The sequence below is a fragment of the Augochlora pura genome, chromosome 6, assembly GCF_028453695.1.
Source record: "Augochlora pura isolate Apur16 chromosome 6, APUR_v2.2.1, whole genome shotgun sequence".
Taxonomy (NCBI): Eukaryota; Metazoa; Arthropoda; class Insecta; order Hymenoptera; family Halictidae; genus Augochlora; species Augochlora pura.
This window is the reverse complement of record NC_135777.1, coordinates 12,368,574-12,392,406: the sequence shown is the minus strand read 5'-3', so window position 1 is coordinate 12,392,406 and position 23,833 is coordinate 12,368,574. Positions and strand designations below refer to the sequence as shown.

General features: G+C 32.4%; 3 protein-coding genes across 7 annotated transcripts; 2 read left to right on the top strand and 1 right to left on the bottom strand.

Moving 5' to 3' along the window:
* The first annotated feature begins 54 nt into the window (after positions 1-54).
* On the top strand, positions 55-5,156 carry LOC144471879 (uncharacterized). Of its 2 annotated transcripts, XR_013494344.1 has the most exons (7): positions 55-954; positions 1,029-1,299; positions 1,370-1,506; positions 1,575-1,802; positions 1,880-2,087; positions 2,181-4,690; positions 5,062-5,156. XR_013494344.1 is itself a non-coding variant. In XM_078184438.1 (6 exons), exons 1-6 carry the CDS (start codon positions 472-474, stop codon positions 3,743-3,745), a joined length of 2,892 nt encoding a protein of 963 aa, XP_078040564.1. In that variant the 5' UTR covers positions 55-471; the 3' UTR covers positions 3,746-4,693. The 2 variants fall into 2 exon arrangements, 1 of the variants encoding a protein (XP_078040564.1); XM_078184438.1 differs by lacking the exon at positions 5,062-5,156 and having other exon boundaries at positions 2,181-4,693.
* A 326-nt stretch (positions 5,157-5,482) lies between these two features.
* Positions 5,483-11,346, top strand: LOC144471880 (mini-chromosome maintenance complex-binding protein). Of its 2 annotated transcripts, XM_078184439.1 has the most exons (10): positions 5,502-5,628; positions 5,756-5,812; positions 5,915-6,192; positions 6,453-6,803; positions 6,910-7,232; positions 7,607-7,786; positions 7,878-8,121; positions 8,209-8,379; positions 8,465-8,681; positions 9,929-11,346. In XM_078184439.1, the coding sequence occupies exons 2-9, from the start codon at positions 5,806-5,808 to the stop codon at positions 8,660-8,662; spliced, it is 1,752 nt and encodes a 583-aa protein (XP_078040565.1). In that variant the 5' UTR covers positions 5,502-5,628; positions 5,756-5,805; the 3' UTR covers positions 8,663-8,681; positions 9,929-11,346. The 2 variants fall into 2 exon arrangements, with proteins under 2 accessions (XP_078040567.1, XP_078040565.1); XM_078184441.1 differs by lacking the exon at positions 9,929-11,346 and having other exon boundaries at positions 5,483-5,812; positions 8,469-8,606.
* Positions 8,660-23,288, bottom strand: Ip6k (Inositol hexakisphosphate kinase). Of its 3 annotated transcripts, none has more exons than XM_078184442.1 (6): positions 22,732-23,288; positions 19,320-19,572; positions 13,066-13,141; positions 12,825-12,987; positions 9,746-9,976; positions 8,660-9,335 (listed from the first exon to the last, which is right to left on the bottom strand). In XM_078184442.1, exons 2-6 carry the CDS (start codon positions 19,391-19,393, stop codon positions 9,106-9,108), a joined length of 774 nt encoding a protein of 257 aa, XP_078040568.1. In that variant the 5' UTR covers positions 19,394-19,572; positions 22,732-23,288; the 3' UTR covers positions 8,660-9,105. The 3 variants fall into 3 exon arrangements, with proteins under 3 accessions (XP_078040568.1, XP_078040569.1, XP_078040570.1); XM_078184443.1 differs by lacking the exon at positions 22,732-23,288 and adding an exon at positions 22,614-22,699; XM_078184444.1 differs by lacking the exon at positions 19,320-19,572 and having other exon boundaries at positions 8,663-9,335; positions 22,732-23,287.
* Between the last annotated feature and the right edge of the window lie 545 nt (positions 23,289-23,833).

The following is a 23,833-nucleotide window of genomic DNA, read 5'->3' as shown; positions in this document are numbered from 1 at the left end:
TTCTCCACGCGGCTGTTGGTTACTACATGGAGCGCGTGTCATGTTCTAATAAAATGGTGGCAGTATTGGAAAGTCGAGAAACTCCTCGATGCTTTTGTACAACATTAAATACCAAAACAGTTTCTTATCAAAACCATAACGATCGAAGCGTAACTTCGATACGTTCAATATGATAATGAATTATATTATTAGTTCTATACGTAGTTCAGTTGGTGGTAAAAAACTAAATGACAAAACAGTAGTTCTAACCTTATATTTGAACAACTTTGTGTATTAGAATATGAAAATAATGCGTGATTGACTATAATTTATATTTGTATGAAGATTCATCGTTACCACCAATTAGCATAAATATTATTTATACGAATGAGATAAATCTAACTATATACAAAAACTGAACAATTTTGAAAGATTAATCAATGAAAATTTCATTATAAAAGAAGCTGTTTAAATTCATACAAATTTATTACAATGAGTTCTCAGTTATCACATGTTATGACTCTTGCAAACAGTATCATTGGTGTAAGCGTTCTTGCCATGCCATTCTGTTTCAAACAATGTGGTATTATATTGGCTACTTTGGTTTTGTTAATAAGTAGCCTCCTGTCACGACTCGCTTGTCATTTTCTTCTTAAGTCAGCTGTGATGTCAAGGCGAAGAAATTTTGAACTTCTAGCATTTCACGCATTTGGTCAAATGGGAAAATTTTTGGTGGAGTTGTTTATTATTGGATTTCTTGTGGGAACATGCATTGCTTTCTTTGTTATTATGGGTGATTTAGGACCACAAATTGTAGGGAAAGTAATAAACAAAAATCCAGAAAATATTAGAACTAGTTTACTTGTAACAGCAAGTATTTTTATAGTTTTACCTTTGGGATTGCTTCGAAACATTGATAGCTTATCCAGTCTATGTACTGCAACAATTATTTTCTACCTTTGTCTTGTATTAAAGGTAAATAATTTCTTTCGCTGTGTATAACATTTGAAACATTCCAATAATTAATATATGTCAACTTTTTGTTTCAGATAGTGACAGAGTCAACGCAACATATTTTTGCAGGAGATTGGTACGAACATGTATACTATTGGAGACCTTCTGGTATATTGCAATGTATACCTATTTTTTCAATGGCTTTATTTTGTCAAACTCAATTATTTGAGATATATGAAAGCATTCCAAATGTGTCATTAGAAAAAATGAATGAAGTTGTACGAGGTGCATTAAATATATGTACCGTTGTTTATTTGTGTGTTGGATTTTTTGGATATATTGCATTTTGTACAGAGCCTTTTACAGGTACGTGAAAGATTTAAAACGTATAATATTCTTCTAAGTACCATTAATTTATCTGTCATTCAATTTACAGGCAATGTGCTAATGAGTTTTGAACCTAGCCTGTCATCTGAAATGATCAAGATGGGATTTGTGTTCTCCATTGCATTTAGTTTTCCTCTAGTCATTTTTCCATGCCGTGCAAGTTTAAATTCCCTCCTATTTCGTAGGGTTAGTATAGATGTAATTACATAAAATACAAATAGTATAACATTCAGTATTTATATAATTTCTTACAGGTGTATGCTCATGAATCGTCTACAAATTATTTACCAGAAACAAGATTTAGATGTCTTACTATAGCAATTGTGGCTGTTTCATTGATTACTGGCATCCTAATACCAAATATAGAGTTTGTTCTTGGTTTGGTGGGATCCACAATTGGAGTCATGATATGCTTAATATTCCCAGCAATATTCTTCATATCTATCAGTAGTAAACATACTAATGAAAGACTATTAGCACAAGTAAGATCACTAAGCAAATTTATCAATTCTATTGCCTTTAATTTTTTGTATTATTAATATCTATGTCCATTGTTTAGGTGATTTTATTTATTGGCATCTGCATTATGATTCTGAGCACATATGCCAATTTGTATGCAATGGAAGAATCTGGCAATACGAAAGTATTAATAACAACAAGCAAACCTCTTAGTCAAATTAGTAATTTACCATTAAATTTAAATAAAGATGATCTTAATGTAGTAGCAAGTATTCCTCATGATCACGAGATTCTACCGGACATTAAAGGTATAATAAAATGATTTATATAAATGTTTTGTAAAAATAATGATTTTTATGTTAAATATAATGATATAATCTCTCAAAACAATAACTTTTTAGAGAAAATAGATCAGTTACCAGATTTAAATGCTCTTGATAAATCAGTAAACCTAAAGTCGAAAGATATACGTCAGGAACCACCGATTCCTGTAGAACGTATTGTGGTCACAGAAAAACCGGCAGTAGAAACACAAAAGCCAATCGAAAATGTAGTAGTTACCCTTCTTCCAGTAGTTGGAAATGTAAATGAAATAAAACCGTTAAACGCGGATTTACAGAATGAATCAAAAACTATATTGCAAAATAATGTTGCTGAAATTGTAGACTCTAGTACAATAAAAACAGTAGACAAAGATACTGTTTCAGAGTTGAAGAAAAATTTCAATGATTCACAAAAAAATGATAATCTTATCAATTCTGATGCCATCAAGAGAGAAGAAACAGAATTAGCCGTTGATGCAGGGATTGTGGATGTATTGGTTGCAGAGACGAAAAAAAAACTTGTAAAACCAAATCTTAAGTTATATGAAGAGGAAAGTAAAGGGCAAAGACTAATAAAGGATGTGCAAGCCCCTAGAGAAAATGAAATAAGATTGAAAACTGTTAATAACAAATTAATTTTTCAAGATGAAAACATTTCTCGAACTATAAAGATTGGTAATGATAAAGAATTTTTAAACGGAACAGAAGAAAATGATAATGCTAGAGCGTGGAAATCAAAATTTGAAAAATTGGAGTCCAAAGATGAACTTAATGAGGTGAGAAATAATGAGTACGTTGCAGCGAAACTATTGAAAAGTAATGAAAATGTAAAAATCAACGTTCAAAACGAAAATGCTTTGCCATCCAAAAATATGAATCATAAATCTTCTCGAAATAAAGTAGCTGATCAAGAAACAAATAACGACGTGAAAGAGGAACCTATCTATTCAAGAGACTTACCAGAAGGTCCTATTTTAAATGCTTTAATAAAACGAAGAATCCATAAATCTATATCTGTGAACGATTTAGCAAATAATAAAAATGAAAATAGTAAAAGTCTGTTCAAAAACGACGAAATACCTGACAGCATTGTTACTAACTTGCAAGAAACATCAGGTATAAACAACAAAAATCGAAAAACACAGTACGAATATTCTGTACCCATTGCTTTACAAATGCGAAATCAAACAAAGATGGAAAATATTTCTATTGTATTAACAAATAAATCCGAAAAAAATGTTCAAGCAATTCGAAGGGATATTTTAGAGGATCATGAACGTGACAAACGTGAAATTCATGTAAATCTAGAAGAAACTGATACCAAAGTTACAAGTGATATTTTTGGTAAAAATACGGAAGGATTAGTAAGCAATTCTACCATAAAAGATGATCGAGACGAATGTTCAAAACAGAACGAAAATGTAAAGGATGGCACTTTAACAAATAAATCTAAATCAACTGCGAATCAATCTGAGACTGATTTGATTGAGTCATCGTTGATTAAAGTTAATATGTACTTGTCAGATCAGAAAATAGCAAATGCAATATCTGTAGAACCGAATATTGCTATGGGTGGAGAGTATGTTAAATTAAAGCAACGAGATTTAAAGTCTGTAGATTCCAGTGAAGATTGCAATATGTAAATATTCGGAGACCTGATTAGAAATAATATGCGCGACATAATATATGCGTGAAAACTTTATTTTATAAGTAGAAGTTAAGAATTAATTTTCCTTTATTGTTTTTATCAACTATTCGTAACTTATATTGCGTACAGTAAACCGAATAACTCTATAATATACAAATATTTTTGTTTCAAACGTACTTTACATATCAACATACAAATCATATTCTTTTACGTAACCAGTATCTGTAAATGAATACAATTAATTATTCATATATTTTTACAGTGAAAAAGGTGTACTAATTTTTCCTTATTATACCACATTTTAGTAGTAATTCAGTCCCAAAATCTAAAAAGTAATATCGTGAATATTCCCAAAAACCAATTGTATATTCGGAAATTAGTAAAATTTGTTACTTTATTAAATATGAAATATCACTGTATTATAACAAAATGATAAAATTAAGAAGAAATTACTATTCCCACCATTTTACTGAGCATCTAATCTCTGTCTTAATATTGAAACATCAACTAATCAGAAAAAGCGATTTCTACTCTTATGTTTGTTAATGAATCGTGCTGCGAATGGATAGTCTTGCAAACTTGAGATACATACATTCTAAGGCTTGAAGTTCTAGGTTCTGAGGGACTTGAAGAGACCTGCTTTGTTGCAGGGAGGAGAGAGGGTTGGTATATTTGCCATGATTGGCTGACAATTCACTGCTGAGATAGGATTCCTGACAGATTAGATGCACAGTTAAATGGCGGAGATGTGCGCGTCTACATTATTAGGTTCCTGAATATGAAATGTCGGATTTTCATGATTTGCATGATCTACTAGCTTACTTTATGTTGTTGTTTATTGTATGACCTTCACAGTCTTATTGTGTATCGCCAGCGTCATATTTTGCCAACAAGTATTCTTTTCAAACTCTGTATTACATCGCATTAAATGAATCGAAAAGTATGATACTTTGCAATATCTACTCTATTCACCCGATCTATCGCCAGTTCTTTTCACAGAATAAACAGTAGATAGTTTTAAAATCTTCATGATCAAATTTATTCATACAAAAGACCAGAATATTTTTAAAAATGGCATTTATATATTATAATGGGTCATATTTCGAACAATATTTAATTCTCTAACATTTAGGGCAATGAAATAATTAGTTAGGCTATAATATCCTGCTCATCTTGTCGAAATATTGTATTACATACATTTGAAACATATCTTAATGTACATGGAGTATTATTTGCAAATTCGCTGGCAAATGTGGTTGACAATTCTACAAGGCGAAAAGTACAAGTCGAATATCGTGCCGTGTGTTTCAGATGGAGTGTCAGGTGTACGGATATGCGAAAAGAGTGAGACCGTAAATTCGGTAAAGTGAGACAAGCTGCATTGATTGTGGCGTGACTACTTTCGCATGTGGGTTTGTTGATGTATTGTCTTGCTCATTCGCTATTTTCTCTTTTTGTCATTGACTATGAGGGCAGCACTGTTCAGCTGTAAATCGTCAGCCAGTCAGAGCATAGCATCCTGACCACTCGCGGAATTTGATGTGTCTATTGGTAGCTTAGTTTGACCAATGGTGTTAGGGATTTTGTTCAGAATCTGTTTTCATGTGGTGGAAAGGAGACTTTACAAATGCGATTGGGCGATTCCAATGTATTGTCAATGAAAATTCATTCGTATCACCCAATCCCATTTGTGACGGGTAATTCTCCTACTCGTATTTTTCTGAAAGAGAGTCGTAAAGCAATAAGAATGCTGAGAGCTCTGATCGCTGCTCTAGACTCTCTAAAGCTACCGGAAACTTAGCAGAAAAATCCATAAGATGCAATGTCTGTACATATCCGTATTCTAACACTGCGTCAGTATTAACAGTGCCGACAATTGTAAGTCTATTTTATAGGCTTTTTATAAAAGAAGAGGATTCTCAGCTTTTGCTTTCATAAAATTATCCGCCTGTAATTTCTCAATTAAGCAATTCTGGCGCGCTTTTATAACATTTCCATATTTAAGGTTATTTGCGATTGTTAAATAACTACGCGTCTTTTTTGGATGTCGCTATCATGACTCGTAAGTGCAGCTGTTAATTAATAACTATGAATAATAAATGAAGAGAGGAGTTTTAATTTATCAAAATTGAGATATGGATGTAGAAAAATAATTTTCTTTTAGCACCACTTAAAATATCGGATTGGACACCTGAATACTTCATTGCTAATAGTTCAACGTGTAACATCATTCTAAATAATTCTGAAGTTGTGAAGGAAATTCCTTCCCTAAATTATGTACCACTACACTATTTTAAGGACCGACAGTTGGTTAGATTTCAAGGGATGATTCAGGATATGCATAATCCTGAATATTATTTTCAACGATATGAAGTTAGAAATACTCAATCTGGTTTACATGAAACTAGATGTGGAATGTATGCAGACTTCGCTAGATGCATGGTATTTATGCAAACAATATCCTTTTTATAGCCCTTGACATAATTAATGATTCTTGTTTTAATTCTATGGACACTTTGGATCAATGTCAGGGCTTATAGTAAATATAAATGGTAGTTACAGGTGTGAGATACTAGAAGAACAGTTTATTTCATGTATAATACTACCAACAGCTTTAATTATTCAATATATTTCTTTTAATTACTACATCTTTTAATATTATTGTTTTAATAAAAACTTCATTTAATTTATACTGTTAATAGACAAATGAAGAGATATTGTTTAACTCTGAAAAAAACAGCAGTGCTGAAAGACATACTTGCGTCATTATATCAACGCCTGGTTTAAATGAATGGGTAAAGGAAAAGTATAAGAAACCATATTATGAGAACTCAAATACAGCCACTTCTTTTAAAAGAAGTTTTGAACAAAATGATTATGAATCTATGGATTGTTCTGAACCAGTCTGTAAAAAGGATAAAATTTCATTAGATGAAAGAAGTAAAAAAATGGATACTGTAGAACACAATGAGAATAGACAAACCTTAGTCTCAAAAGAATATCTATTAAATTTGCCAATTCCAGTGGATGATGGTATAGCATGTATTGTTAAGGTTATAATGAATTCTTTCCTGTTATTTGAAAAATAGTAGAACTTGTAACCATTTGTACATTTCATCGAAAGGCTTTTGTAATAATTTTATACATGTTTATTTACAGATATATGAAGATGCGGCTATGAAGTTGAACCAGATTATTGAAGTAATAGGTTTTGTATCTTTAGATCCACTACTAAGTACTTGCAATATAGATGAGACAATGACAGAAGCTGAAATGAATGTACATCATCCTCCTACATCTTTAGTTCCTCGGTTACATGCTGTTAAGTTAATTCAGCCTGTGGAAGAAGAAATTGAAAGAGCTCCAGATATTATATCTAAAGCGAAACTTATACGCAGTAACCTTCATTTAGTGTTAAGTCAACTACTTTTTGGAGATCACTTAGCTGCTGATTATTTAATCTGTCATTTACTTTCGTCAATGTAGGTATTTATAGGTAGATGTTTGTACAAAATTACTTAATAATAAGTACATATTAAATCGATCATTTTTTAACATTGATGTCTAAGATTTGGTTCTCAGGAGGAACTACTGTTGACTATCAACTTATTTATAAAATATGAATGTTTAAACTTTGTCATTTTCTTCTATCAAAATAAAATGCACTTGTAAATTTTCAATCATAGAAAAGTTATATCAAATTGAATGCAATACTGAGTAATTAATGACTTAAGATTCTTTACTTTTTAATTATAAATATTTTAAACTGAATATAACTTCTGACATGGACGGAAAAAGATGATCGCTTTACCATGAAACAATTAAACAATATTATAGAATAATTATTCCTTTTTAGATACATGAGAAGAGATTATTTTTGTCTTGGGACGTATCCGTTAAATTTAACACATTTTTCGGTTAGTAAATACAATACGTTTGCGAAAGATTTGTATAGATTTTTAACGATGTTTGTAGAAAAAAGTCACTTGTTGGAAATAACTTTGGAAAATTTAAATGATTTAGCGTTATCGCCGAAGTAAGTAAATGTAATGTATTGGAAAAAATTTTTTTTGATGGTTGAATATAAGCCAAACTGTGTATATGTTTTTGTTTTATATTGCTTATAGAAAAGACTACGATTGTAATAGATTGACAAGCGGGCTGTTTCAACTTAGTGATAATACTCATCTTGTAATAGACGAAACAGGATTAACCACAGGTCAAGTGTCACCGGCTGGGCGGGAAAACTATAATGTAATCTGTGATTTAATCAATTTCCAGAAAGTAACGTACGACTTTAAATTTTATAAGATGGAATATGAAACGGACATTCCTGTTTTAATATTATCGGAGGCCAAGTCATTTATCCCCGTGCGTAAGAAAGTTGAAGAATAGAGTTATGTATTTCAACTTTGTTTATAAAGAACCAGATTTAAATAATATGCACACTTGCTTTAGTGCCAGAATCAAGTAGCGTTAAAGATAGACACGGAATCAAAGGACGTTTATCCTCATGTCATAGAAATTGCGGTACAATATCTAAAAGATGAAAACCGACTGGTGGATATCCGCCAATATTTAAAACTTATCAAAAGCACAAAGTTTGAATTTGACGAAGAGATTGTAAAGGTAACAGTACTGTGCTATCTTTTTATACCCCATAATTTTGCGCATTACTTTCAATATTTTTTTATTGTTTTCTTTTATTTTCAAGGAAGTTCAGGACGATTTCGTGAAGATGAGACAAACGCATAAAAATGTGAGCATCGATCACTTACACTCGTTGATGATATTAGCCAGATTTTTGTCTTTGTCGCATGGGTCAAACACTTTAACTACGGAATATTGGAAAATGGCTGTACAGATGGAAGTAGAAAGATTGAGCAGATTGCCAGAGAAGAAACAAGTTTAAATGCTACGGAGAATAGATGGTATATTATTAAATATATACTCTTTTTATTATAGTTTTACGCATTTTTGTAGAATTTTACATTCTTCGAACACAATTATTGAATCAGATATCGAATCGAACGAAGCTATAATTTAGAATTCACACTGAATTATTGTGCTGATGTTACTTCGAAAATCCGATGAATTAGATAGATTCGCTAAATTTCGCTTCGCTCCAAAGCAAAAATAGCGGATTATACGATTCTCCAAGACAGTTCTTCAAAAACATTTCCACTCGGAAAATATTTTTAAGAAATCGTAGATGTAATAATTGTGTTCCATTGAATTTTTGTCGTGAGCACATGGAAACAAATTTGGGAACATCTTGAATGTACGTTTCTCTTGTTCACAGAAACAGATTGTCAGTTTTCGTTCAGCTTATCGATTGCGAGTAGAATTGAAAATCTATGCCGATGTTTGTTCAGATGGATAAACTTGATCAGAGTCGAAAACGTTTAATGAACCATTTGCATTTAATAATTTGGCTCTTCTCTCCTCGCGTTCTTTTCGAATCAATTCGAGCCCCTTTCTCGCTGCTTGAGCGTATCTTTTGGAAAGTGCTACCTCTCCCTTTGCTCCTGGTATATGACCTGTATAGCCAACGATTGGTGGTCTTTCGGGAGAAATTTCGTAACCTGCAAAGAGTATTTGATTAGTTAGGTTCGCACAGGCTGGAACTGGTCATCAATCGAGATTAAAGCTGTAAATGAAGTATGAACTTTCAAATAGTTTGAATTTTGAATCGATTAAGTGTTGATTTTTAGGTAGTACAGTGCGATCTTACTGCTAGATCTTTTCTATTCCGATTCATATACGCTGCAATGAATGTTGATCAAATTAATCTAGTTTTATTCCCAAATCTAAGTGTCTTATATGAAAAGTAAATTTATAGTATTTTTTAATATTCTCATCGAGTTAAAGATGTTGCATGTCTACTATTTATTACGTTCAGTATAATTTAATGTTTGATCTCTTCGATCAATTCAAATATTCGAACTCTTATAGCTTTAATTCAATATCAAGAAATAGGTTGCAAGAAACGTACTGAACGTGACTAGATTTTGATCGTGAGTATGATCGACTTCGTTGAGAGGGGCGATATTGTCCTCTCTCGCTCTTGACACGAGGTTCCTTGAATCGCGCCTCTCAGCGCGCGCTCTCGTTAGATCTCTGCGTGCTCTTAATTTGCTTTGATTCTCACGCCATTCCTTACCACCTTCTTCCACAGCTCTCATAAACGACAGGCCGTACCTGCTATTAAATCCAGGAATATATCCTATAATTGAACGATTCAAGATATCTTAATGTGTCCGTGCAACGATGTAACTTCAAAAGGTGACGAGCAAAATCAAGAAATTGTTTAATAGGATATGCCCATTCAGGAAGATACAAGAAGCATGCATTTTCTAGAACTTTTGTACGATAACCAATAAATTTTATTTTGTAAGTTTTTGTAATAATTTTGTTATAATATTTTTCACATAAACAAATAATTGTAAATGAAAATGCTAATATTTGAATGGTATGGAATTTATGTCCGGTTAAAAAATCGGTAGTTTTCACGTGTACAAAAAATTTATTGTCAGGCAAATGAAAACTCTGTTGAGTAAAATATTCTTTTTTGACATCGGAAATAAGACTGCAATATTTGAAACAGGTTGACCTAGTTATCCATATTTAGAGAGGAAATAATCCTAAAAGTTGGCTATTTCTTTAAAAAAATTTAACCTATTAGTTCTGCATATTTTTTGTTACGTAGTAACACATATCATTTTCAAACTCTTTATAAATAGCATCGCTAACTTTCCGATCTTCCTAGATTATTAACCTGCAAATTCAGCAACATCTTTGGAAGGATAAAATAAAAATTTTAATATAGAGTAAATTTTCTCTAATTGATTCTCAGGTTGTAAATAAAAATGAACAATTGGGAAAGAAAAGATATGGTTATTCGAGCCTCGCGACTCTTTTTTTATAGTTGTTGACAATCGGCAACTATATAAACGTGCCACAAGGAACGAATAATCATATCTTCTTTTTCTAAATTGTCCATTTTCATTTACAAGTTGAAATCATTTCTACATTAAAGGAATGTTTTGAAATATTAAAAAGAATATTTTTCTTATATCTTATATTCGGTAGTTGTTTTATTTAATGGATATGAACCACTATAAATGTTCAGTCTAATCTGTTCATGAAGATCTTTGACAACAAAGATTTTTTAAATCATGACTTGGATAATGTCACGTAAAATCGGAATGGAAGATCCAATCTTGTTTGATCGAATGATTGCTAGTACAAAAAGTATGTCAAATGGTAAAAATGATTTGACAAGAGGTATGCAAATAATGCATTATTGCATGACAGTACATATAACTAAAACGTCACGAAAGAATCTGGTGATGAAAGATGGTGTTGAGCTGGAAGAAAAACTGAATATTTTAATTTTTTTCATTACATATAATCAAAATCACAAAATAAATCTTTAACGCGTATTTTTTCGTAATTACATTTTTAAAAATAACTTTAATCATGTTTACCTAATTCACTTCACTTTATCAACACCGTTAATAGTTTTGCTACGAAGAATTGTATAAAGAACTTTTTGATAACGAATAAAAATATTTATAACAATATTAATAATAATATTGTACTCTAAAAGTTTTCTATCCCTACAAAATTCGACATTTCATATTTTATTTCATTATATTTTATATTTTGTTAAACGTTGTATTTTCGCTATACTAATTGTCCAAAATAAATTGCGCAAGATTGTTAACATGAGTCACTTAGACCAACACCATTTCTTAAAAGTTGTAGGTGTTAAGTAGCATTTGTCAAATAGAAATATACAATTTAAAAGTTATGAAATGTGTATCTGTTTTCTTTTTCTTAATAGCTTTTAGATAAAGTGCAAAAGAAATCATGAAAAAGTATGCATAGAAAACAGTTTTTACAGCTGAAAATTTATCATTCTTTAAAATTAAATTTCTTAAAATGTAATTTTAATAGAGAAAAACAGGAGTTTTATGTAGAATTCATGAAAATACTTAGGAATACATATCATTGTAACTTACTAAGGAATGTGGGGAGAAGGAGCTGAGTTTACGTAGAAAAATTAACAGAAAGTGCAGACTAAGATTTTCTCATTTGGACCACCGTCTTCGAGAAAAATGAATTTGAGGATTTAAACGAAGACGTATAGTATTGATTGAGCATTTTATTTCTTATAGATGTTAGAACATGTGAATCTAATGGATTCTGATTTTTCTCGAAAGTAAAGTCTCAAATAAAAAAATGTTATTCTTCACTTCCGTTTTATTATTTTTATTGATGTTAATTATGTCGAGATGGATCAAAAACGTATGAAACTTATAGACTTGAAAAACTTCATTAACGCTACAATTTCGATACTTTTAAATCGAAGAGTTCAAACAATGTAAATGTATTAAAAAACCTTTTGTAAAGAATTATCTACTACAAACCTTTGCAGGTTTCCCAAAAAATTTAAAATAATTATAACCCTCGAATATGCCATGTATAGTTTTACTACACACAGTTAGGAGGCGCAGTTCTCGCGATTTGGATGTCGTTTGCTCGATAATTTCGAGCCCTGATTGTAAAGTGTGTCCGTTTGGCATAGGATGATCTTTATATGTTCATACAGGATGTCATAAAACTGTATGAACTGTGGATTTATGTAGACTTTATGCATTTATAGACAAAATTAATAGATCGTAGACGAAACAATGAAAATATTTAAAGACTTTCACACAACTGTTACATTAATTTCAACTTATCAAATTTATTAAAAGAAGACGCGTATTTTTATGTTGAACTCCTGTCCCCCGTTATTAGCATATATAATTTCTATTTTGCATGAAGATTCGCAGTTTACCTATAACAGTGTAGAAAGTTTTTTAGTTCTTCGTAACTACTTCAGTCAAAATCTCTAACTGTTTTAAACTCTTACGGCTGCTTCAACTTGTTTAGAAATGTTGCTTATTTATGTACTAAAGGGCTTAATAACTACATAAAACAAGAGAAGGGGAAGAATGTATGACTTTTGATATCTTTGAGTGAGCATACTCCCTTAAACCATTCGAGATATTCGAATGGTTTACCCGTGTATCCCAATATGTACGGAGGTGCTTTGAAGAGGTGCGCCTCATTTTTCCAATCTCTCCGTATGTCATCCTTCTCGCATAGTATTATTCCGTTCGGTTCAATCCTTCCTGAACTCGGTCTATAAGGGCCGGTCTTGAGGATTTTCTTCTCGAGCAATTCCTGCGTAATTCAATATACGCTTATAGAAACAGTACGAACATCTTTTAAAAAGGAGATCATTTTCTTTGTTTCACCAACCTTCATGATTTCCTCGGTGCTCGCTCCAAAGCGTTTTCCGACTCGAAACTTGAGAGTAGGACAATGTCCGGTGTAGCTAAATCAACAAGATGGATGCGATAAATAACGAACGATTACCAATTTTGCTATAACAATTCAACTTTAAGACCAAGTACTTTTATACAAAATGGCAACAAATCAGAACAGTTCATGAATGTATTGAAATTTACAATACATGAAATATTCTTTTAAATAAATTTAGTTAGATATTATTTAGTTTTTTTTCAATGGCAACAGCAATATCAATCATGGATCAACGACTTAATTAACTAAACCGCTGAAATTTGACTGATACCAGCATTTATTTATTTATGAAAATAATAAGATTCATTTAGCAATTTAAGATGAGTAATAAAGCATTAACTAACACAAGGTAATATATGAACCCCTTAGTTGATAAGTGAATCATGTAACAATTGGATTTTAGTGTGTACAAAGTATAAAATAAAAAATATAACTTCATTGTAACAAGATAAAGCAAAGGAGTAGTAATTATGTCATTATAACTTAAAATAAAATCTATATTTTTTCAGTAATAAACAAACAGTAACATAATGAGTAATGAAGTTCCATTATTGTGATACTGACTCAGTTACTGATTGAGTTACATACTCTTCCACTGAGATGTGATACTACTTTTTTTTTTTAAGAAAGTGACTTACGCTATATGGCTATTAATGATTTAATGATCGTAAGTTACACAAATGTTATTTTTAATACACTACAAGATTACCGTATACTCAGTTAAAGGACTCCGCCTAAATATCTTCTTTATTTAATGACAATAAAATCATTACAATACAATCAATAAAAAAAAACGATATGTACAAAATTTCAGGTCAATTGGACAATTGCATAGCGACCTTCATCGACCATGAAATTTTGAAATTTTCGCCCGGAAAGTCATTTTTTCAGTTATTATTATTTTTATGTATTATTATTATTATTATTATTACTATTTATATTCCTACTATTTTTTAACCAAATAGGACGTAATCTTTGATGAATGAAGTTTGAAATAAGGTTTACATTTCCAATGGCCGCTGCAGAACCTTTCGGACGTGATATTGAAAATGTAATAAATTGCACTTCTTTTCAACGCTTCCAAAATTGTAGAAAGAGGTGTTTAACGCATTCAGGATTATAACAACATTTTTACAAAAGATGGAACTGAGTAACAATATGTTTAACAGCTCAGTGCCGGAGACCGTAAAAAATACCTAACTGTTATTAAATCCTCTCTTAGGCAAAAATAATGCTCAATGTTCGTTCGCTCACATTGTGTGTTGATTCTGCAGAAAATATTATAAATAAAAATGCACTTCTCTTATAGAAGTTGTGTGCATTATTTAAAAAACCTAACATTTATGACATTTTTCATGTTATTTCAGAAATTTTGTACATACATATTACAAACAATTAACAATTGCATCATTTCTTTAAACGGCAATGTATATATTTATTGCAAAGATCGATTCATCTGTTCATCCTACGTAAAAAATGATTAGGTTATCATGGCAAAAAATTATTAGTTTCCGCAGTATTTTCAAAAATGTTTTTATTGAAAAGGTTGCACGAACGCTTCTCCATTACATTGTAAATATTTCTGATAATGTTTTCATAACGGCGTTTAAATTATCTTCCAATATTGCTGCAATAGCGGAAGATATGATCGCGTAATCCAATAAATCTAAAGAGTGCAGCTGTAACTACCGAAGAAAGGCAGTTATGAAAACAATAAAAAATATCATCAAAAATGTTTGCAATGAAATGGAGAAGTTTTCTTTTCTTTTTTATCATGATACCCTAACAATTTTTTACGTAGAGTGTACAGAGGAATTGACGTTTTATAAAGAAATGATATAAAAAGAAAATAAAAAGAATAAAAAGAAATGATAAAATTTATAAAATTAGATTTATAGAAGATAATTAAGTATACCTTAAGACGATCCACCATTTTTCGAAAATTTTTGATTTTCTGTTAAAAATTGTTTTAAGTAAGAGTTAATGGGCTTTGCATCCGATATATGTATACATATATGAATATTATAGAATATGATTCCGAAATAAGAACTATAGGTTAATGATAAAAAAAACAAAATGACCTTGAAATAACCTTGAAAATTGTCATACACTAAGAAACTAGTGTCATTTGACTCCCCACTCCAAATACCAAAGTACATGTAACAAGGTTAGATTTCTTTTTAATTATGAGTCTGCGAGTTTCTTTTACAATTTCAATTTAAATAAAATATCCTGTATATGTCTAGGATGTAGTTCTTTTGATAGAGTATACTTAATCCTTTGCAGTCCGTTGTCTCCTCTCAGGGGATTCTAGTATATCACTAGACATTAAAGTTTATTAGCGATTATGGGGTATCAACTACTTTCAGCGCAACTTTTTGAAAAATGTTTCTCTGAAGAAACAAATCAGAATATGGTATAGTTACTGAGATATATAATTATACATATGTACATGTATACGTCTCACTTACTAGGTGCTGCGGCAAAGTGTTGCCGTTTATTTACTGTTTCTGCAACAGTGACATTGGAACAGTATGCGATCTTGTATGTAACGGGTGAACTATTTAAAACAAATAATTGTGACCTAACCAATGCTTATTACATTCGTAAATTTATAAAATTTAGTCTGGATTAGGTTTCTATAATTTGTTTTGGAAAGATCATCTGGCGTGTTTATATTCTGTTACGAGCCGAGGGATAAGGCAGTTGTGCGTGACCGAGGATTCGTTAATTTGTGGCGTTGAGGGTATAAGGATTGAACAATTGCGGACGAGCCGACGTCTGTTTCACCGCAGGGACCCACAATGACGGGAGAGTGTGGACGAGCCGATGTCTGTTTCACCACCGGGACCCAAAGGAAAGGTACTCGTAGATGAGCCGACGCCTGTTTCACCGCCCGGGGCCTACGAGCGGAATAAGGAAAATTTAGCCTCGTAACTCTTTAATTGGTGTACCTCGAGCGGTAAAGGTACACCGTGGTGGATATGATACTAGCAACTGGGAGAAAAGGATGTGGATGATGAATAAACTTGACTCTAAGTTTCAATATAAAAATACTAAAGTATATTCTACAGAAAACTGAATCTATTACAAGTGTTGAAGTGTTATAGTGTAACGCGGTACCTAAGTCCGGTATTCTCGGTTTTGACGCACTGAGAAATGCGGGGGTTCGTACAGCCTGGCAGTTTTGACGAGAATTATACGTAGTCTATACCCTGCCGACTTTGGTTGCGTACTGCCCGATGAGGGTTTTTTTTTTTGTTGATTGTGTGTGTGATGTTTTGGTTATGGAACCGTGCCTGAGAGCTATGGCCCTCTTACCGGTGTTTAAGGATTTGTGGATTGATTGGGATTACCTACGTGGAGTTTATAGGTTACGAACGTGGCATTGCGGTTGGTGTGGGAAAGAAATTTTCAAAGAAAACCCCTAGATTGCGTTGCGTACTGCCCGATGAGGGAAGAAAACGGACTCCTTTTATACCACGAAATTTAACAAATATGGCGCCCAAGAATGCGCCTCCAAAGATTTCGTGTGGCCACAATGTATGGTGAAAAAAACTATGTAGCGCCTAGCATCTAATGCAGGGGACTCTCTTTATGGGAAATTTCTGGCAGTGGCCTAGAAATCGTCGAAGAGGAGATAAAATGTTCAAGTGTTGCACGGAGACAGATATTTTAAGAAACGGTGGAAAAGGTCCGTACGTAACAATTCGTAAAAACAGTAATTAAGGGGCAGCATGGGGCATATACACAAAACTCGATGTAATAGCAGTTACAGTTTTTTGTAAATATTTCAGACACTAAATTCGAGTGACGAGTAAATGCACAGGGAATATTGTTTAAAATGTTGTCCTTGATGATATATTTATAAAATAATTTCTTCATCCTGATTTAAATATGATAATTATATATCTAAAAATAATAATTTATTTACTTTTATTAAAAAATAATGATTGTATGTTCGAACGTTATAATTTATTTATTTTTATTAGAAAACAATGATTATATATTTGAAAATCATTATTTTCCTACCTAATATCAAATTTACGTTATATTGCAAATCATATGGTGAGGCTTGGAAATGAATTTTGAATTGTTTTACTTGTAACGTGATTGTCTGAAATGTACCCTCACCGTACAAATCGACAGTGACGTCATATTAATAAACTAGTGTATGCTGAAGACCTTTAAAAATCATCTTGATTGGTCTAATATGTTACTGTATCAATTTCCGTTACTTATTATAAATAAGACGAGTACCGACACTTTCCTGATACGTTGCGACACTATTTCTCTTCTCTTTCCAGTCACGAGTTTCCCCACTAGAACACGCGTGTCACCTTCGGAAATGATTTTCTTACGACTGATAGCTATCACTTGTTGCAGAACTTCAACGATCACGTCTACATTTCGTCTGGTAGCGAGTGTTCGAATTTTACTCGATTGCGAGGAACAGCTGCTTTCTAAAACAATGAGCTTGGCAGAGCTGTAAATACGGACTACCGGTGACGGTGACCTAGTAAATCAAAACGTGATGCCATGACGATCAGCGAAGTGACGCGTCCATCATTGGCCAGCGGTCGTTGTTCGTCGATCGTCTGGCGCCTGGATATTATTATCGTCCGGATCGAGCGGAAACCTCTCGATCCGCGGCACTCGAGCGAAACGACCTTCGGTCGTCGAGATGCAATCGATCCTATTTGCGATCTCGTGGCACGGCACAAATTCCCTGTTTGGGGGTGCGATAATGGCGTACTTCGATTTTTGTATCCGTGGGATTCGCGTTTAAAACGAGCACATCGTTATCTCGGAAACGTACGTTACCTTGATGCAGAAGTTTCTGTTTCGAATAGATCGACAAGCACGCAAAACCGACGATCGACCAGAACTGGCGCCGCGGGCGAGCAAAGGACGTGCACCGAAATCACCGGACGAAACGTTTCGGTGTCAGGACCGGTACCAGTTACCGGTGTTTTGTTGAGATTTTGCTTCGCCGGAAACACCACGTTTCTCGTGAAGGAATTTGCCCAATGGTTATCGCGTGTATACTCGAGACAATTAACTGGAGATGATATAATACTGCTAATCCGATTAGTCCCTTTAACGCGAACAAACGAGAAAATGCGAACACGGTGCACAACAGCATAAAATCGTCGAAATCTGAATTCGAATCAAATTTTATTTCTGTTATTATTATTACAGATTTATTGTATACGGATTATGAAACAAATGAAGAGAAAAAGAGAAATATGCAAAAGAAGATAGTATACATAAAATATTAGAGGCGTGCACGCTATAATAGATTTTTGATCCGATTACTCGAGTTTGTTAAAATATTTCCAATGTCGATCAAAATCAATGGAAATATGCATTCAACAGAGAACAGAAATATGAAAACGGAAGTATACATTGAGAACAGTTTTATAAACATTAATTCTTTTACCTATTTTATGTAACAATTAATACGGTATCCATATTTTAATCTTCCGAAAAATACCTTTTGAGAAAATTGAGATCATGATTTTGTTTAAAGATTTTCAGTATAAATTACTTAAGATATTCTAACAAATATTTTCTATCAAGACTTTGCCAATTCAAAAGTTAAAACAATACATTTTTCACCAAATTTTCCACGAGACCAAAGATGTGATGATTTGGACTACAATGAAACTGATTCCAGTAATGAAGCTTTGTCAGATGTTTTCTTAAACGAGAATTAAATTTATACATATGTGTTAGGCGAGCAATGAGTTTAGGAACGTTATTTATATTTAATTTTGTTGGCGAGGAATAAATCTATACATTTTAAATAACTTACTTCGACTTTCATTTCTTGCAATTTAAAATACCTAGGATGAAGTTACTATTCTGAAGTCACTGAACATTTGGAATTCTGATTAGCAATTACTGCTGTATAATTTGTACAGTTGCATATGTTTTTTGGGTCGCCGAAGCCGATTCTGATAACTAATTTTATATAAAAGAATTTATTTTTTTATCGAGTACCTAAAATTGTTTACAAAATTATTTTACATAAAATCGTTATTAGGATCGAATTCTACGACACTAAAAACGTATGAAATAATTTTATTTCGTAATCAGTAGTGCATAAATAACACTGATGTAAAGTAAAATCACGTTTTAATGATTTTAGCTTGATATGCGCTGCCGCGATTGAGCCTTATCCTTACCCGGGTAGATGAGCGCCATAACTCTGTCCAAAGAAGCGTTTCTTTTCTTCTTCGGCGACCGGATCGAAAACCATCTTGTTGGCGAACTGCCAATCGAACGTACGCGCCTTTATCGTGTCATTATGTATGATTCCGCGGATTCAAGGATTCGTGCGAGTCAGTCCGCCTGCTCTAGAAATCCAATCCGACTGTGTCTCAATACGTGCGTATGCACACTATCCTCCATAAGTATTTCAACACTTCTGGACTAGATCTATATTACAGACGAATTATACGTTATACTGGAACTTTTAAAGTAACTTGTCGACCGTCATAAATAGAATGCGGATTTTTATGCTTCTTTGACACATACTGCTTTTGAATGGCCAGGAAAGGAATAAATTAATAAGGTCTTATAGTTTTATTTTATTTTTACGATGAGTAATCTCTTAGGTGACGAGGAAAACTTTTCTTTTATTTGAATTTTCGTAAACCGACCGACGTAAATAAGTATTTTCATAAAGATCCGCATTCTAATGTTCGTTTGAGAGACACTTGAGAAGTGTATGTTTTAATATTTTCTAGGAAATTTGAGAACAAAATCAGAAGTAATGGCAAAGTACTGAATAAATATTGTTCTTTTTACTTTTATTTTGCCAATATTTTGAGACGATAAATGTGTACCGTGTTATGCGTTGGGTAAAAAGTTATTTTATAAATAAATTTCTAATTTTTACAGCTAATACAATAAATTTTTCTCAATATGCAGTTTGACTAAAATTATGTAGCCTTTAAATATATTATTTACTCTTAATAAGAGAAAATGATGATACAGGAAAACATGACTAGCTTTGAAATGGCAAACATATTATGATACAGGGTGAGACAGTAAAAACTATTACCTAGAATAATTCGGTATCTTTAAATGTATCGACTTTGTAATTGAATTATGTAGCTATTTAAGCTATCGAACGAGTATAATTTGATTTATGTATAGTATCTCATTTTATTCTGAGATATCAAGGTGACCTTTTGTTTTTCCTAAGTCAATTAATCTTTTCTTTTAACTAGTCAGCTGTGCCGACCTCTTTTCAGAGCGTCGCCATCGAAAATGGAGTGACGTTGTTAAAATATTGGATCAAAAAGACGGCTATATTTTATAAAATGAACAATTTTATTAGTTATATTTACTCATTCACTTAATACAAACATATACTACATATATCATAAGCTAAATACTTGGAAAACAATCAAATATCAATACAATTTCAAAATTCAAATTGCTGCTGTTGCGTGGTATTGCAAGAAAAATGAACGACGCATAGTAGTATGTACTTTGCACATTAAACAGCAATACCGCGATTGTTTCCTAATCTATTTTTTGTAGCAAAATGCACACCTTTGTAAAAAATTGTTTGTGGCTGAATTGTTATTAGTCGAGATTAGTTATTTATATTTTTTGTTTGTTTTATTTCAATTTAACCTCAGGAGATTATAAACATATTGAAATTTACGAATATATTTTAGTTTTCGCTAAAATTACAATTTAAATAGCTAATGCTAAACAAGTTGTAAGCAGGAAAGATATACATATCTGTCACGACACAACATACTGCCATTTCTCGGATATTCCTATCTTGTCGGCTAATGTAGTGTCGATAGTGTCGGCTAAGTGTTAAATGTATCTATACCAATTTATTTTTGGTATTAAAAACTCCACGTATGTAAGTCAAGTTATTAGACGTTGCTACATTCATCCTGACTTTGACTATTACGTGACGTTATCATATACATATATGCAAGCTCGTTTAAAAACATTTTTTTCGCCCTTTCAATCTTAATCACATTTCCCTTCGGTATTTCTTCCAGTATCAGTAATAAGTAAAGTATTTGAAATGCCAATGTGACTTGTGTTGTCTGTAAACATTTTTTAATAACAATCTTCAATCCTAATATACAGGGTATCCCAAAAAAAGTCTACAAATACGGAAATGGAGGATACCTAAGGTCATTTGAAGCAAAAATTTTTTTCCTTAACAAAAATTTTTGGCGGGGCATCGTTAACAAATTATTAACGAAAAACATTAACCAATAAAAAACGAGAATTTTTTTTTTTCAATCGCTTCAGTTATATAAACTACAATCTTTGAATGGTCATAATTACTGTATTTAACTTTCATATTTAAGAAAAACTTCCACTTTTTTCATAAAAATCTCTTCTAGAAATTATTTTTTCTAAATTTGATTCTTGATAACAGCAAGACTAATTCAAATTACGGCACAGAAACTAAAAATAGTCAGACAGCTTGTCAATTCCATCCATAATTGGGATATTTATTTTTATTTGAGTTTACCTACTATATCGCTATCGATGCAAGTTATGTGTCGTTTAAAATACGCGTTAGTAAACGTTTCATTCAAAGGAATAATTTGAATATTCATGCTTTATAATTAATAAGTCAAATATTTAAATATTTATATTTGAACACTAATAATGATTCACTTCGAAGATTTCCCAAACAATAGAAAAGCAACGAAGAAATTGTTAGCTACTAGCTGTATAGCAAAATTCTTTTACGGGTTTTTTACGGGTAGAGAAGCTTCAAAACGTTCAAGTTGGTTTTATAGTTTTAATGGTTTAGTGAAATCCTAGCTCGCTCAAACTATTTCAAGGTTATGACAACAAATTGTTTTTTTATATTTTCATTACAACAAATTTTTATTGGAAGACCGATTTTGTCACTATTATGAAAATATTGGTAGTTATTATTAATACAATACTCGAATTTCATAATTCGAATAATTTTCGATATTATAATGAAATAAATGATACTGTAAAATGAAAACTGTACTATTGCGTAATTAATAATTGTTATCAGCTCTTGCTGCGAATATGTAAACGATGTCTATACATATTCAATGCGTCAATTGCTCACTTTGTATTAAGACTGATGATTTTGCCACAGTAATATTAAAAAATTAGAGTATTGTATTACTTAATATACTAATCGGCCATCAGTTTTTTCATTTAGATCATTAATGTAATATAGACTTATATACATATATAAATTATCTTGCCATGTAAACATGGATTTATAGCATGTACATAACACGAAAAAATGAATGAAACCATTTGAACAAGAGTATTGAATCTATACGAAAAATTCGTGACTCTAATTATTATATATGTATGAATTTGCTCGTATCACAAGTCCTTATTCTTATTTCAATAAAACTGTAATTCTATTTGAAAACAAAAGCGAAATTATGATGAAATTCTTGTAGTTACTCTACTTGCAAAAAATTTATTGTTACCGTACAATGGTCCCTGTTGTAAATCGTGCAACGTACATCCGACAATTTTTCCTCAAACTTTTATTATTTGTAAAGTGATCAAAATGGTGATTTCGATTGGGTCAAAGTGGATACGTACGAGTATCTGGATTTAGACAAGTGCAAGTTCGACGCTATCAATATCCAGTTTCGTTGATTGGAAGGCTGCTATACTCTCTCACTGTTTCCTTTGTTTCCCTCTTTCTGGATGTTAGGTTGTGGAGGGATCTATCGGATCTCCCGCGACTTGCCGAGACATCCGCCAGTTTCGATCAAACAAAACGATTCGAGGCGAGCCACGAGTCCGTCTTTCTTCTCCCAGAAATATTTTAATTCTTGCCTGCAGCTGGTCACTGCATTTTGGAACTGACCAAATCTTCTCGGTCGTTTTACGATATAATCACAATACGCTGTACGTGTCCTATACTTCACGCGTTCTCAGATTTTAAGTTGTACGATTCGCAAAAGATTCGACACTAACGGCACTGTAATCTCTGCCAAAGGCAATTGTAATTCGTCGTCGAAGTCTTGGTTTCCTCTCGTTTACGTTACGTTGTTCTCCGTTTGTGATATCGGGTCGTCTGATTTTCTAGATGCGAACCTCGTGCAGCTACACCACTGCGCGCCCTGTTTGCCGGTGCATCGGTAACTGAGCGCGATTTAGTTCGAGGCAATTGGTCTCTTAGGAGTAACTCGACTGTGTTACTCCGTTACCTGTGAGAAAATCGATATATACCTGAATAAGAGGGGGCGTGAATGCAGCGTGGCCATTCTTAAAAGCATCTTGTATAGAGCTTGAAATCAGTTGTGATATCGGTTTCGGTTCTTGAAACAGTTACATATGAAGAACCGAAAAAGATTCATAACTGTTACAAGGTGCATCGGTTATGGCTTGTACCAGTTACGCTTTCGATTCACGAGAACCGATATCGCATTGGTCCCATAACTGTGGTGTGTTCATTCTTGGTCTCTGTAACAAAGTTAAAGAAAAGAAGAAACTTTCATCAACTAAAAAATCGGAGACGAAGTCGAAACAAAAGAAAATAGCACAGATTTACGTACGCGTGCACCATGTCATTTGGCACGTGTGAGACATCTAGCGTAAGAAATCTGACATCATTATTAATTACTCAATCAATAACAACTAACCCAAAAGTTTCGATTCTGTGTAACAGACAAAGGCGCCGATGTCCGAATTCGCA

Bases quoted from the DNA above. Each gene is read 5' to 3' on its own strand.
- LOC144471880 (XM_078184439.1), top strand. The intron at 7,787-7,877 runs GTAAGTAAATGT...TATTGCTTATAG, and splicing joins GATTTAGCGTTATCGCCGAA to AAAAGACTACGATTGTAATA. The intron at 8,380-8,464 runs GTAACAGTACTG...TTTATTTTCAAG, and splicing joins TTGACGAAGAGATTGTAAAG to GAAGTTCAGGACGATTTCGT.
- Ip6k (XM_078184442.1), bottom strand. From the start codon at position 19,393: ATGGTTTTCGATCCGGTCGCCGAAGAAGAAAAGAAACGCTTCTTTGGA. The intron at 13,142-19,319 runs GTAAGGATAAGG...TTGTTGATTTAG, and splicing joins TATGGCGCTCATCTACCCGG to CTACACCGGACATTGTCCTA. The intron at 9,336-9,745 runs GTACGTTTCTTG...TACTCTTTGCAG, and splicing joins TCAAAATCTAGTCACGTTCA to GTTACGAAATTTCTCCCGAA.
- LOC144471879 (XM_078184438.1), top strand. From the start codon at position 472: ATGAGTTCTCAGTTATCACATGTTATGACTCTTGCAAACAGTATCATT. The intron at 1,300-1,369 runs GTACGTGAAAGA...TTCAATTTACAG, and splicing joins TTGTACAGAGCCTTTTACAG to GCAATGTGCTAATGAGTTTT. The intron at 1,507-1,574 runs GTTAGTATAGAT...AATTTCTTACAG, and splicing joins ATTCCCTCCTATTTCGTAGG to GTGTATGCTCATGAATCGTC.